Source organism: Dermacentor silvarum, chromosome 3, assembly GCF_013339745.2.
Source record: "Dermacentor silvarum isolate Dsil-2018 chromosome 3, BIME_Dsil_1.4, whole genome shotgun sequence".
In the NCBI taxonomy this organism is placed as follows: Eukaryota; Metazoa; Arthropoda; class Arachnida; order Ixodida; family Ixodidae; genus Dermacentor; species Dermacentor silvarum.
The window spans coordinates 4,718,345-4,733,661 of NC_051156.1; the positions used below are offsets into that span (position 1 = coordinate 4,718,345).

At 47.2% G+C, this 15,317-nt stretch overlaps 1 protein-coding gene across 1 annotated transcript in view; it reads left to right on the forward strand.

The window, feature by feature from the left end:
* LOC119445286 (large subunit GTPase 1 homolog) overlaps positions 1 to 15,317 on the forward strand; it is a 78,579-nt gene that overhangs the window by 6,627 nt on the left and 56,635 nt on the right. Inside the window, exons 2-7 of the mRNA XM_037709600.2 lie at positions 982 to 1,114; positions 1,851 to 1,974; positions 3,900 to 3,986; positions 5,206 to 5,292; positions 8,939 to 9,082; positions 14,080 to 14,161. Of these exons, the coding sequence (XP_037565528.1) occupies positions 982 to 1,114; positions 1,851 to 1,974; positions 3,900 to 3,986; positions 5,206 to 5,292; positions 8,939 to 9,082; positions 14,080 to 14,161 (657 nt within the window). The remainder of the gene's footprint in view (positions 1 to 981; positions 1,115 to 1,850; positions 1,975 to 3,899; positions 3,987 to 5,205; positions 5,293 to 8,938; positions 9,083 to 14,079; positions 14,162 to 15,317) is intronic.

Genomic DNA, 15,317 nt, shown 5'->3' on the forward strand with positions numbered 1-15,317 from the left:
AAGCAAGACAGCACATGCCTAGTGGCCCACAGTGGTATATACAACATGGGTCACTTGGTGAAAGATGTGAGATATAAATGGACAAACCAAAAACTTGCTAAAGTTCCGGAAAAATGATATCAGATTTAAGCACTGTAGAAGACTAGCAAGTGACGTCATCAAGAGCTCTGTGTTCGTATAAAGGGGAAGTAGCGAAAGGCTTCACCATGGGACTGGCAGCTTGACCTTTTCTTTACACCAAGCACTAGCTCTTCAGTTAAGCACAAAGAGGTTTACCGGTGTAGAAGTGTTTACCTACATGCTGGTCAGTAAAGACCCTAAAACGAGGGTCAGAAGACAGCACTAAAGTGAGATTACTTATCTTTGTGTTGGATTTGGATGTGTGTCTGCCCACTTCAAATTGAGAAGGTTAGACCAACTCTCTCATGGGTGCTCCCTGTATGTGACTATGATCCTAGTATTTGTTGAATTTAATTTTGTTGTCGGTAAACTGTTTAGCACTATGAGTGGAGGTAGAACACAGGAGGAGTGTGGCAACTGTCAGCTGACTGTTTATTGAAAATAATAGCACTTAGTATACATATTTCAATTACAATTAAGAAGAGGAGTGTGTTGTGTAGGGATATCAAACATTCACGAACAAGGTCAAGTTATGAGACCATGTGCTGCTTCCAGGTGCTGGAATTCTTCATTGGATACTGATGGGAAGTGCTGCTTATGTGCCTACATTAGTTCTCTTAGTGGACTCTCGGAGGGGGACTGCTTTGTGTACATTGCGTGCAACTAACGTTGTGCCTTATTTTTGTTGGATTGTTTCTTTTTTCTGTATTGTGATCATGTCATTTCTCACTGTACACTGACTGTGTATACAATATTATTATTTTGCCACTGTAAATACCCTAGTACTAAACACACATGCTCTGCTCCCTTTGTGAGAATGACCAAGTGGGATGCGTCCTTTGTTCTGGCCCCTGTGTGCAGTCGGCGCTTCACACAACAGAGCTGAACGATGGCTACGACTGGGGCCGGGCCAATGTCACCAGCATCACGGAACAGAATGACCTGGATGAATTCCTGGCGACAGCCGAACTGGCTGGCGTCGACTTCACAGCTGGTAAACCGTGGATTTTCTTTTATACTGACACAGCTCTAAGTGGGGGCAGCTGACCTCCCAATATTTCCTTCTGCCCCCCTCATACTTATACCATCACAAAGTGCCAAGTGTGTAGTGCCCTCCTACACCCCCAATGAGAATGGAGAATCCACCACTGCCCCAAAACAGAAAAATATTCTGGCACTGCCCCCGCTTTTACAACAGACCATTTGCAAACACATATTTTGGAAGCAGTATAGTATTAGTTTCTTTTAAACAGGCTTGTGGTGGTCCTTCTGTATTTTTCTATTGAGGCCATCTTAAAAGCCTTTTTGTTGCACCATAGTGTCAGATGAGACACTGGTGTATTTGCTGTCTGCACTTCAAGACACAGGTTTTAATGTGCATTTTTTTGTTCTGTACTTTCTGTAATGAAAAGTATATGTAGTGGCTACTTCAAGGGACACATTTCTGATATAATACTAATGTGTTGTCGCTCATCTAGTTTATGCTGTGTGAAAACCGCGCCATTGTTTTAACCAAAATGTACAGCATTGGATATCTCTCAGTCAGTAACTTCGTTGAACACATTCTGACAGCCATTACAGTACGGCCATTGCACAGTGTCAAATGGATGCAGCAATGCCAGTCATGCCATGCTGAAGACACATAAGAAATGCATTCCTTACGGTTGCCGCTTAATGCTAAGCATCGTGGCAACAGATCCTTCTTCTAAATGAAATTCATTTCGGTGCAGAGAAACAGAATGTGACGGTGGTCAGCGTGGGCAGTGTGGTTCGGGGTGTGCTGTCTGAACGGGAGAGAGCCAACCTGCACGATCTGCACGAACAGCATAAAGACCTGCTACGCATCCCAAGGAGGTGGGTGTGCCGTGTCAGCATACTACCCTGTGTACCACAAGCTTTGAAAGGGAACGGGGGGGGGGGGGGGGGGGTTGAAATGCTGGAATTGTACCCGGATGTGTATGAGACACTCACAATTGAAGAGCTATAGCAGCCATGAAAAGAACATCTACATAATCACTACATTGTGACTGTACTAAATTATGGGATCGTAAATTACAGGAACACAAAGAACATTCAAAAGTCTCATAAAAGGTTGTGTGTAGACTAGTTGGGAATTCTTAATCACAGTTGTGAACTTTAGCTACATACTTTTAACAATAAGACATAAATAAATTATGTACAGTCACATATGCAGAGTGATGTTCAACTCAACAACTGTTTTATTCTCACTCAGAAGTCAAAGTGCGGAGGATACATGTCTATGAAAAGTAAGTAATAAACAAACAAGGAATCAAAAAGGGACCTAAAACGCTCATGCTCCTTCACAATCACCACTGCCCCCTTGTTTTGTTTGGATTAAGCAATGTCATTTCATGGTTGCTCAGCGCTATAGAATGAGTGCTGAAGCACATGCCATATGCACCGGATAACCTGCTGAAAGCCTCGGTTATCTCATGCTTCTTTCTGTTATTTTCATGTGCCATCACAGTAGCCTCTTCAAACAATGTTGTACAACTGCAACTGTAGGAGAAGAAGCTAAGGGCCACACAACAACCAGCAGAACTGAAAATGTGAGGCATAATGCCAGGAAGTTGCAGGACAACAGTATGAATTTGAGAACGAGCTTTGGTAGCTGAGATTCTAGTTGAGATTGAGACGGAGGGTACATAAACAGATAAATAGTGGCCTATTAGCACCACAGAATAGGCGCCTACGGAAGAGAAAATGCCTTCATGCAGGGCTGGTCATTGGGTGCTGTGATGACATTAGGAAATATGCAGGCACGGAATGGAGTCTGCTAAAGTAAGATAGGGGTAATTGGAGATTACTGACATTGTTGATTCTAATATTAAAGCACTGCTTCCACAAATACGTCAATCTAGTTTGCTAAATAATCAGCTTATAAAGGCACATGGGAGGTTCGTTAGCCAGCCTTGTAGCACACAACCCTTAAACATGTGTTGTAGTGACTCTGTGACAGTTCAACTTAAGCACGTTGTGCAACATTGATGAATACTCGCATAGGTGGGCCATCTGTCTTTATTGACACTTAGCGGTTACTCCGCACATGCGTCGTAGGTCGTGGGTGTAAATTATACCTATAACCAGAGTTTATTAAGTGTTGCGGAGCTACGTGTAACTGCTGTGAACTTAGGTATTGAGCAAGCTGTGTTTCTACAGGCACCTATGACAATGACTGCTTCTGATAACCACAAGCTAGTTGAAAAGTCATGACAACAATATCTGCAAAGATTGGGCTGTTTCAGTCTAGCCCATCTTTACAGTGGCTTAATAGCTTTTCACCTGAAACAATAGGGTTCACTAAAAGGGTCTCTGCAAGGGATGAGCCCAGTTTGTCTATATCAACTTAATATATCGACTGAATATATTGACTTTATGTATTCTTAATATCGAATACAGTCAAAGCTTATAGTGAAATGGTTTATAACGATATAATGAAGTTTTATAACCCTAACCTTCTTCCATCCTGGCAGCCAATGTTGGCCATGGAGGTGTACAACCATTATAATAAAGAATGGATATAACGAAGAATGTTTGGCTAACCTCCAACTTCACTGTAATGTTTCACTGTGTAACAACGGTATCTTTGTGTTGGATACGACTTTGTTATAAGGACGCTCAACTGTACTCATGAATGCACTAATACAGTAGTGTATGTGCATACCTAATATGTGGAGTATTCTGTACTTGTTAGCTTGCTTGAGAAGCGAGAGTGTCCTTAGTATTTAGAATGCCAAATCTGTTGACTGCTGTTGCAGGCCACCCTGGGACGAAAGCACCAGTGCTGAGGAACTCCATGCACTGGAAAAGGAGAGCTTTGTGGCCTGGCGACGACAGCTGGCCGAGTAGGTTGAACCGGCTGAACTGGCGCTGTGTTGCCACCCATGGCATTTGATGGACTTCTCTTTAACGGGGCCATGATACGGTTGTCCAACTGTTCTCACTGTTTTATTGTAACTGAGAGATGAGTCACTCAGCTAGATGAGACAGAATCGCTCAGCCCGTTTCATTCTCACTAACTACCAAAGAACAGTGAGTGTCACTAACATGAAAGTTCTCCTACACCTCCCGTTGTTATCAACCTGCAGAAAACTATCTCGCCTATCTCTTTTCCATAAAATCTACTACGGCAACGCATATTTACGCTCTATCTTTGTTCAACCGCCACCATACATTTCATCTTGTGTTGACCACTGTGAAAAGGTAAACATTCCACGCTGCAACACCGTCAGCTTTTCATGTTCATTTCTTCCCCAAATGAGCAATGATTGGAATAACTTACCTGCATCACTTACAAGCATAACGGACACCAATAACTTAAAAAACCACCCTTCAAAGTTTCATTTTATAAATTAATGTTGCGATTGGAAGATTGTTCTGCATAATAACTGCTTTTATGCCATCATTTTAAGTTATGCCTTGTGTTTTTATATGGTATGTTCTTATTTCCTTTCTTTTTTTGTTGCGCCATGTATTTTTGCTACGCTTTCCAAGTTTCTATTTATCATTTTTATCATTTTGTATGCCATGTTTTGCGATGTTTTGTCTTGTTTTTTCCCATGTATTGTATTAGGTAATTATCTAACACTTCCGGGACAATTCTTTCTTATTCTTTTTTTTTTGTTTTTGTCTCTCTTCCTTATTTTTTCTTGTTCTTTTTATTAATTATTGACTTCCATGTATGTAGCTTTGACGTTTCTTCAAAAGTTTCTCTTATTCGTACTTGTAATTTTTTTCTATAATCAACTATTGTGTGATTTGCCTCGGTATTTACCTTGCCCCTCCCCACTTAATGTACAACTGTACCTTGAGGGTATAATAAATAAATAAATAAATAAATAAATAATAAATAAATAAATAAATTAAATCTTTACTGCTTAGAAAATTAACCAGGCCCAAGCAGGCATTGTCATAATCCATGATGACACGGAAAGCTCATGCAGGAACATTTTTCTGTTTAGTTCCAATTTAATCTATTTAATCATTGTTGATAAAGAATTAACCAGCTGACTTGCAAGTTGCAAAGTCAGGCTTGTACAGCTAGCAGTGGTGTTTTATGTGCAGGCTCCAGGAGACAGATGGCCTGATGATGACGCCTTACGAGAAGAACCTCGAGTTTTGGCGCCAACTCTGGAGGGTCATCGAGCGTAGGTATGGTGTTACCTGCATATATCACCACAGAGACATGTGCATGATACGAACTCGAAACATAATTTGAGGGGCAGTTTTGGGACCATGAGAGGGGAGAAAAAAATTTCACTACAGTCGAATCTCGATAATTCAAACTCGAAGGGGCCCGTAAATTTGTTCGAAATAAAAGAAGGATTTATTCTTGACGTATTCGTGCACCATAGTATGATGCACGAACGGTGCGAGTCGTGAAATATTGCGGCGTGCAAGCAGACAGCGAGTGAGGACCACGAAACTACCCACGTTGGCCAACGCTCGCTTCCCAATAATGGCAGAAAACGAAACTTCAGGGAGCGGGCTAAGCGGGCGCCGGGCGGCGGGGCCGACACGGCGGCAGGCACGCGCGGAGACCGTCGAAGGTGGGGGAGGAGGGAAGCGGATACGGCCTCGGCAACATGGCGCTGAGCCACGCTCCCTCAAGGGCGCAGAAGATAGCGCCAACCTTTCCTTTTCTCATGCCGAACCACTTTTCCTTCCTCGGAAACTCCGCCACTTCGGTGGCTCCCCTCGCCGTCCCTCTCAACTCCCCCACCTTCGACTGTCTCCGTGCGCGCCTGCCGCTGTGCCGGCGGCAGCTTAGCCCGCTCCCTCAAGTTTCGTTTTCTGCCATTATCGGGAAGCGAGCGTTGGCCGGACTGGACCGCAGCGTTCAAGGTCAACATGAGACCAGAAAATTGAAGGAGCATAAAGGAGAAGGGTTCAGTGCCATTTTCTCCGCGTGGCTGAGACATAGGTACGCACACATGTGTTTCGGCGCGACGCAGAAACGGCGACCTTGCCATTTGAGAGAGGATGAAATTACCGCTGTTTTTTTTTTTTTTTCATCGCTTGTGCGGCGTTGAGGGGTCTCTCCTAAGCTTTTGCTCTACGGTGGGGTCAGAGGAATGCTGGTTGAAGGCGCCGCCGCGTGATTTGGCGCGCTGCTGCGAGCATTTTCGGAGCGCGGTATGTTTGAATTAACCGTCGCAAATGCTTGCGTGTTCGAATTACCGGGTGTGTTCGCCCACTGGAATACACATAACTTTGACGGGACCACAGCAACAGTTCGAATAAACCGGAAGTTCGAATTAAGCATGTTAGACATAACGAGATTCGACTGTAATATATAAGATGACCAACAATCGCCGACTCCCTATGGCATGGGTTCTCAAAATCGGTTCCGTGAAACGCAGCGTTTCTGCAGGCCCCTTCTTGAGGTTCCGCAAGCCACTGATAAATTTTCCCTGGTTCCGCGCTTGCCAAGTGGCTAAAACAGCGAACACGAGGTGCGCTCGATGTAAAGAACTTTTATTACCCATGCCTGAGTGTCACAAAGCACATCACAGTGTGTAACAGAAACGCGTAAACTGCGCAATAAGTCCGCCAGCAGCAAACGGGCAGCGTGCCTGATCTTTTGCACTTGAATCTCGAAGGCTGTAACTTACCACCATGTGCATTTCTCCCATTTGTAGATCTGTTTTAGATAGGTGTCGAAAGTGCTGATAGGGTGCACGCTGACATGTATGTCGGAGGATAAAAAAAATTAATGCGTGGAGCAGCGCAACCCAGTTGGTTCCAAGCTTCTAGTACGGTAGCTCGGCGAGTGCAAAGCACCACAAATACGTGACGTAAAAGAGCAAGAACGGCACTAACGTTCAACCGAAACAAAGCGGCGGAGTCCGCATCGCCATGGTCATCAGAGGAAATCGGGCCTGATACGTGACACATGACTGACAGCAACACCAGAACGCTTTGTGCCTAATTGTGCCCTTACAGCCTTTATATTCTTGCGTTTTTTGCCACGCATAACACTGCATTAGCGGCTGGCCGCGTGCCTTCATAAACGCCTAGTCGCCATGCATGATCACATCAATAGCTACCACAGTTTCGTCTGCAGCGGTTGTGGCAAACAGTTGTTTTGTTTTGACTCGGTTTGTGCCTCGACCGCGTGCCTTCAAAACTGCGTAGTGGGGCGTAGTCGCCATCCATGATCGCGTCGATAGTGACCACGGTTTCGTTCGCACTTGTTGCAGCAAACGGTAGTTTCATTTTGACTTAGTATGTGTGTCGGTCACCTGCCTTCAGAACCACTTGGTCGTCGCCCATGATTGTGTCGATAGCAGCCACGCTTTCGTCCGCAGCGGTTGTGACAAACATTAGTTTCGCTTTGACTCAGTGCAAAGCTGTTGCACTGTCTACATTGTGATGTACGGACGATTTGTTGGCAACCAACTCACTAGCGAAAAAATGATTGGGATGTGCGCATTGTAGTGAAAAGTTTGTCTCAGTTGAAGACACGCGCTGCGAAGGAAGTCGTGAGGCCTTCGCCGCTGCGAGCGCTAATCAGTCATTAGATGGCAAGAATTGCAGCTTCCGTACTGCTCTTGTGCAAAATAGAACCAGAATTTGTCGTAAATAAAAGCTTGTTGACGTAGTAAGCATTTGTTTAATTGTTTTCTTTGTACCCTTAATAATTGGACATTTGGTTAATTCGGACATTTTTTTTTCGGCTGCGTGAAATCCAAATTAACGAAGTTTTACTTTACTCAAAGTCGAGTGAGCACTAATTCTAAGACCTCATGTGATGAAATGTTATCAGTGCGATAAGCACTAAAACTGTCATTCTTTCTCGGCATGTGCTTGGTTGCGATGCTGTCTTGTCTTGGCCCATAACGATTGCACCCAGTTAGGACCATCTGGGTTGCACGTCGCCGTCAAAGTAGCCTGCCCAACACCACCGTTGGCCCCAAACATGTTGCACGCTACGCCTAGCCTCTCTATCAAGGGGGGGAGGGGGGGGTTCCTTTGCACTTCATGCAGCTTAGCAGGGTTCCCTGGGACCAACATGCTTGAGAACCCCTGCCCTACGGTACATTTTGAATGCGAATCATGTGACCTACCACTGGCTGGGTGAACTGTTTGATGTCATTCTGTGTGTTTTTAGCTTAATGTTGGTTTATAGCTGAGGCAGAAAAAAAGAAATTATGCCGGGGGGGGGGGGAACTATGCAAGGCAAAGCTTTAATGAAATGACTAATTAAATTTTATACAAGTAATGGAGATGCATACTGTTGCATTTACTTTCATCCTAGGCAGCATGCAACCTCATGCAATGTATTTGTTTAATCACCACAAAGGTCACAACTTCAACTTTAATGTAACACAATTTTTATGTTTGTGTACTACACCACTCACAAGCTATGCTGCAATAGAAACGTCGAATCATGCGAAAGTGATAGAACGATCTCTAAAAGTGATTTACTGAGAATACCACTCCAAATTGTAGTCGAGTAGACCGAATGAGCCCACAGCATCCGTCACAAAAACATGCTCTGTTGCCAGCTTTGCGATTGCGATGATGCTGCGTGTGACGACTCCGACTTTAGGCTGTTGCCAACGCAGTGAACACAGTTTGGGTTTCCAATTGTAACATGCAGGGAGGTTTTGGACACATTTTCTGCGAAAAAAGGTGTGTGTTAGATTTGGGTAAATATGGTATACATCATGTTGCTATTATGTTATTTTCTGTATGCTTAGACTTTTGTAACTGCTCCTGCCTAAGGTGCTAGCTATCGGCTGGCAGTATTCTTGACATAAAAAGAAAGTAAAGGGGGCCTCTGGTTGGGCAGTGATGTGGTGGTGCAGATAGTGGACGCCCGGAACCCGCTGCTGTTTCTGTGTGAAGACCTGGTGCGGTATGTGGCCGAGACGGATGCCAGCAAGCGCAACCTGCTGCTGCTTAACAAGGCTGACCTGCTCACCCGACCACAACGGTGAGAGGACGCTGCCCTTCCGCAGAATGAATGATGCAGTGCTGCTGCTGTTGGGATGGCTGTCATCATCTGAGAATAATTTGCACCTCTTGGGGCTTATCTTGTCCCCAAACAATAATCGTCGTTTGTGTGGTGTGCCTTTTCTTTCTTTAACCCCACATATCCCAATGTATCATTTTTGACACACTCCATTTGACACCTGCAAACTCTGATTTAAGTGCGGGATATTGAACGCAAACCCCATCGTAGCATTTTTTATATGCCGGAGCAAGTTTTCAGTGGGGGGTAGTACAGGAGCTGAATGACTAATTAATGATTATACTAATTAATATTGGGCAGAAATAAAGATGACCAAGTGCGTTTTCTTTCATGGGGAATGGTGTTTGGGCTTTGTGGCCTTGCGCCCGGCACATCCAGGTCATGAACAACGTGCACGTTATCAGCGTGGCATTGCATTCTTGACAGTAAAGTATCGAGCACAAAGCTTTCGAAAAAGGAAATGCAAGCCGCCAGACAGATGGCGATTATTGTTGCGGGAGTTGTCCTTCCATATAAAGCACGTGCCTAGCACTCATGCTTCAACACTCGCCCGTGTGCATCGTCGTTGCGGTGCCCGTGACGGTGGTTGTGACGGTGGAGCGTCGTTGTGGCTACATTGCTGCTGTCGCGCCGCACCTTTTCGCGACGCGGAAGCAAGAGGAAAACAGCAGGCCGGTAGAACACCAGGCCACTGCTGTAGCTGGCCAGTAACGCCTGGCCTGTAACGCCTCTGCCGCTATAACGTTGGGCTCGGTCAGCGGACAGATAGCTCAGGCGCACCGGCGGCCAGCAGGAAGCACTGCACCAGGCCGCTATCACAGCAGGCCGCTGGTACACAGGAGAGCAGAGCCACGAGCGGGATCCACGACCAGGTCCGCACGGTAGCAGGACGCCCGGTCGCCAGTCCTCGGGCTCGCTCAGCAGGCTGGTAGCTCAGGCGTCCCGGTCCAAGCACGAAACACTGCACCGGGCCGCTATCACAGCAGGCCGCTGGCGCGCAGGAAAGCCCAGCCACGAACTGGATCCCCGACCAGGTCCGCACGGTAGCTGGACACCCGGTCGCCGGTACCCGAGCCTGGAGCCGCCGTTTTTCGAGCTTGCGTTCGAGGCTGCCGCTCGCTCTCACACTCTGCGTGCTCTCGTGCCACTTCTTTTTTTCGTGGCATGTGTCGTCATCTTCCATTACCATCATCACCAATCCTCTTCTTGTAGCCACAACACAATCATCATTCGAAGCAGGTCTTCTCGCCACCGCACGTCACTATCCACATCATCACAAGGGCCCCCCACTTAAGATAGTTGCCCGCAACTATTCTAAACAACACAGGAGGAGGGGTGCATGAGTGCAGGCACGTGCGAATAGTTCAAGAAAAGTTTGTGGTCCACAGCAACAATTCATGTATACACACTGATCAGAAAACACGTGGAGACTTTGGAACACAAGCCAAAGTTCTCACAAAATAAATGGAAAGGTCTCACAATCCAAAGTTCTAATAAAAAACTGCAGTACTGTGCGCGGCAATCACGATGGCACGAAATAGTGTCCAAGAAACACATCTTTGTCAGAGTCCGGGGTAGAGCATGCCGGTGCAGGTATACTGAATCATGTTACCCGCTCCCAGATCAACCGAACCACGGATGTCTCAATCCTACTTATCGGTCTTTCATGTGGTAACCGCGCACGCCAAGGAACGCCAGATGTGCTGCGTCGTGTGAGGTCAGCCGCTCCTGTGTGCGTGGTATAACCTTGCACAAAAAGATTGTCTGGTATCGCAGATCTTTGTGGGATCTTAGAATGGAAACGAGCTGTCGAATTGCCTGAATTAACTTTTTGATGATTCAGTGGAAGGTTCGGGACATCTGTCTGCTCATCTCCGTTCACATTTAAAGGTGAGTGACTACGCGCTTGTTTATTACTTACAGGCGATTCATTGATAGACGGTCGGTTCACCTCACATATTGAATTTATCATAAGCTGTTGAGATAGGCTGCTCACGCTTACATCACGTACCACTGGGGTCATTGACTGGATAGTAGGCATTTCCTTAGAACTCATGGATGAGTCCACTCTCCTAGATTGAGAAAGATTGGCTGGGTGACTCTGCTGGCTATCTGTATCGCTGGTTAAACCAGAATACAAAGTTGCGTCTACTTTTGTGTCGTGGAGGACAGGGCTCACATGAACTTTCGTTTGCGGAGCAGTCTCCACGATTGAAGTGCATGGTTCCAACAAACAACCAGTACCTAAAGACTTCATTGATAGTAAGTCACAATTACATTCTTGCGATTTCTCTTTGTGGCTTAGTACCTAAAGACTTCATTGATAGTAAGTCACAATTACATTCTTGCGATTTCTCTTTGTGGCTTAGGGCAGTTCTTGCATTAGCTTTTTGGACATTGTGAGCTTCGTGATCATGGAAAGCATATAATGCTTGCTCACGCGTCAAGCAACCTTGAGCCACCTCATTGCCCATTTTCAAACCTAAAGACTTGGTTGCGGGATGCAGGGAAGACAAGGCAATAACCCCATTACCAGCTTCACCATCGGATGGAGTCATGCTGCCGAAAGTCATAGCGCTAGTGAGCGCTTCACGAGCTGTGATCTGCAATTTGAGGACGCATAGCTCTTCTTCATGACGCACTCGCTCAGCTTGAAGCTGCACTGCATGGCGAGCTTTTTTCATTTCCCTTTCAGCAGCACGCCTCTCGCACTCTAATGACCGCTGTTGTTCCACCCAAGCTCTCAACTCCGCTTTCTGTAGTCTCGTGCTCTCGCCTAGCTCGATTAGTTCTTTTATATGCATTGCCTTTCTGTCCTTGTTTGCAAGCTTACAACCTGCCTCGTCCTCTCCAGTGGCTACGCGTTCGAACCTCTGGATATTCGCGTGGAGGTCATCACGTCGTTCGTCGAACAGTGGCAGTAACTTCTGGGGGTTGAAGCAGGGTAGCTTTGGTGACGATACGGGCGCGGCTGGGGCGGATATCTCGCTCTGCGCTCCTTCTTGAAGCTTGAGCTTCAGCTGCAAGATTTGTCGCTGCCTTTCATCGGCTAACCGCTGACTTTCTGCTGCTGCTTTGGCTGCCTCTAGCTCAGCTGCTCGTTCGTCCCTCTGCCTAGCCTGTTCTTTTTCAATCCACTGGCGAAGTTCAGCGCAAGACAAGCCTAACTGTGCTGCAGTGGCGGCTAACTTGTCTAAATCCATATCGGTCTAGCGCTGCGTGTATACACCCGAATGCTGGTCTCCGCGTTTGGGATGTTACTGGCGGATCCTGGCAGGCTCGCCAGATTGTGATGAGGAAAAACAACGACAAACTTGCTGGTTTCCAGTTGGGCCCAGGATCCGTTTAATAATGACACGGCAGACGGGAGCTTGCTACACGAAACACAGACTTTAAACAGACACGCTAACAGGATACAGACGATTTACATACACATGTACGTGGCCTATAGTTCGGAAGTTGTCCTTCCATATAAAGCATGTGCCTAGCACTCATGCTTCAACACTCGCCCGTGTGCATCGCCATTGCGGTGCCCGTGACGGTGGTTGTGACGGTGGAGCGTCGTTGTGGCTACGTCGCTGCTGTCGCGCCGCACCTTGTCGCGACGCGGAAGGAAGAGGAAAACAGCAGGCCGGTAGAACACCAGGCCACTGCTGTAGCTGGCCAGTAACGCCTGGCCTGTAACGCCTCGGCCGCTATAACGTCCGGCTCGGTCAGCGGACAGCAGTAGCGCACCCAGGATCTCTGCCAGGGGGGGGGGGGGGGGGCGTTGACAGTTTGCCAATACCATTTAAGCAGCACTAATTTCGATTTCTGCACGGGAAATTCTAAAAAAAATGCGCTTTTTGTGAGTGTGCAGACGATTGCGCGTCTTACATCTTAGTTGCAGTACTAAAATGCGTAAGGATAGAAAAGGGGTTAAACAAAAGGGGGGGGGGGTTAAGTCGGCCTCAGGGGGGGGGGGTTCCAACCCCCGAATCCCCCCCCGTCGGTGCGCCACTGGCGGACAGATAGCTCAGGCGCGCCGGTGGCCAGCAGGAAGCACTGCACCAGGCCGCTATCACAGCAGGCCGCTGGTACACAGGAGAGCAGAGCCACGAGCGGGATCCACGACCAGGTCCGCACGGTAGCAGGACGCCCGGTCGCCAGTCCTCGGGCTCGCTCAGCAGGCTGGTAGCTCAGGCGTCCCGGTACAAGCAGGAAACACTGCACCAGGCCGCTATCACAGCAGGCCGCTGGCGCGCAGGAAAGCCCAGCCACGAACTGGTCCCTGACCAGGTGCGCACGGTAGCTGGACACCCGGTCGCCGGTACCCGAGCCTGGAGCCGCCGTTTTTCGAGCTTGCGTTCGAGGCTGCCGCTCGCTCTCACGCTCTGCGTGCTCTTGTGCCACTTCTTTTTTCGTGGCACGTGTCGTCATCTTCCCTTAGCATCATCACCAATCCTCTTCTTGTAGCCACAACACAATCATCATTCGAAGCAGGTCTTCTCGCCACCGCACGCCACTATCCACATCATCACAGTCATCATTTAAATCTATTATTCTTTCTTTCTCACGTCAGTTTGCAATGTGGTGCAGTGAGCTCTTGCTTGAATTGTTCATCTCCATACTTTTGGGCCACCTACCATGGTAACCCTGCAGCTATGGAATTGCATTGCTGAGCTTGAAGTTGTCGGCTCAATTCCATTTACCATGCTCACATTCTGGTGGGGGCTGAATGCAAGAATGTTTCTGTACTGCGCAGTGAGTAAACACTAACCCCTCCCCTAGGTAGTCAAAACCAATGCGGAAAAATCTGCCACTATGGCGTTACTCATAATCAGATCATGGTTTTGGCACGTAAAACCCCAGAAGCAAATTTTTAGCCCTTTTTGGGACCTAACCCAGCCCTTTAGGGATCACACGGGATCAGATTGAGCCCTCTAAGAAAGGGGCTTTGTGTTTTTTTTTCTGTGCAGTGAGGCATGGAGCAAGTACCTGGACTCCGTTGGCATTCGGGCAGTGTTCTTTTCTGCACTGCTCGAGGGCAAGGATGAAAAGGTGTGTTGTAATTTAGATGTGAGCTACTGTGTTCTTCACTTTGCAAGGGTGGCTGGCTGCATGACCACTGTTGCTACCTTTTCTTGCGAGGATTCTGCTATAACAACTCTTAAAACCCACTAGAACCTGCTGGATAATTTTGTGTTTCTGCCAAAAATCTTCTCTGTAAAGGATTTTAATGAGAAAAATGGCTGAGAAATGGCACGTTTTAAGGTCTGTAAGTATTGGTTATTATAGTAGAAATGCCGCAATTATAGGTCAGGCAGATCTGAAGCAATCATTTACTTTGACAGCAGGTGCAATTCACATTTGCCTGATGTGTGGCGTTGCAAAGTGCAGATATTGTGCATTGTAGTGTAATAACGTGGACCATCATGTTGTTGACATGCGGTGTGGTGAGGAAAGAATCGAAGGCGGGAATTGGATGGGTAGAAAAGGTAGATGTATATTACAAGTACTCTTATACAGATACCAACAAGATTCACTAGTACAGATTATCCTCCAATGTGCGAAATCCTGGTAATGCGGCATACCCCACAGCTTAAGTTACTCTCCCACTTACGTGCGAGTTCTTGGTGTTGTGGCACATGACCCTGCTCAGTTAGGTCACGTTTGGTAGTAACCTTCGTCGACCGAAGCACGACGTTTGTGGCAGAGCCTCAGCTTGAAGATCAACCGGGTCAGTGGCGGAGGCGACTTGATGACTTTGAGCCACCGCCGCTTGGGCGGTGGCTCAAAATAGCTGGTATGATAGGAACTCCAATGGTGCAGGCACAGGCCAGGCAGTACACAGGGCAGGACCTTGGCACGAGAGCTTGCAACCCGTCACGAGGCTGCCCAGCGGTACACACGAGTAGCCCCCTCGAGACTGGTTCCTCGAACTTCCCTCTGCTCATTCTATCGCCCTCCGTGGCCGCAGCTGCCCATTTGCTCGTGTCTTTCGCTTTTTCCTCTTTTGCATTGCCTGCGCCGTGTCGCATGGGTGACTGCCGTCGTTGTCCTTCGCAACAAGCATGCTACCTTGACTCCGCAGAACTGTCACTTTAAGCTGCATTTTGGAAATTCTGTTTGGAGCTTTATGCCGACACGCAGGCTTACACTTCTTTATCCAGTGAGCACACATCTAGACATAGACGTTTGCGCTAGTTGTTGGCTG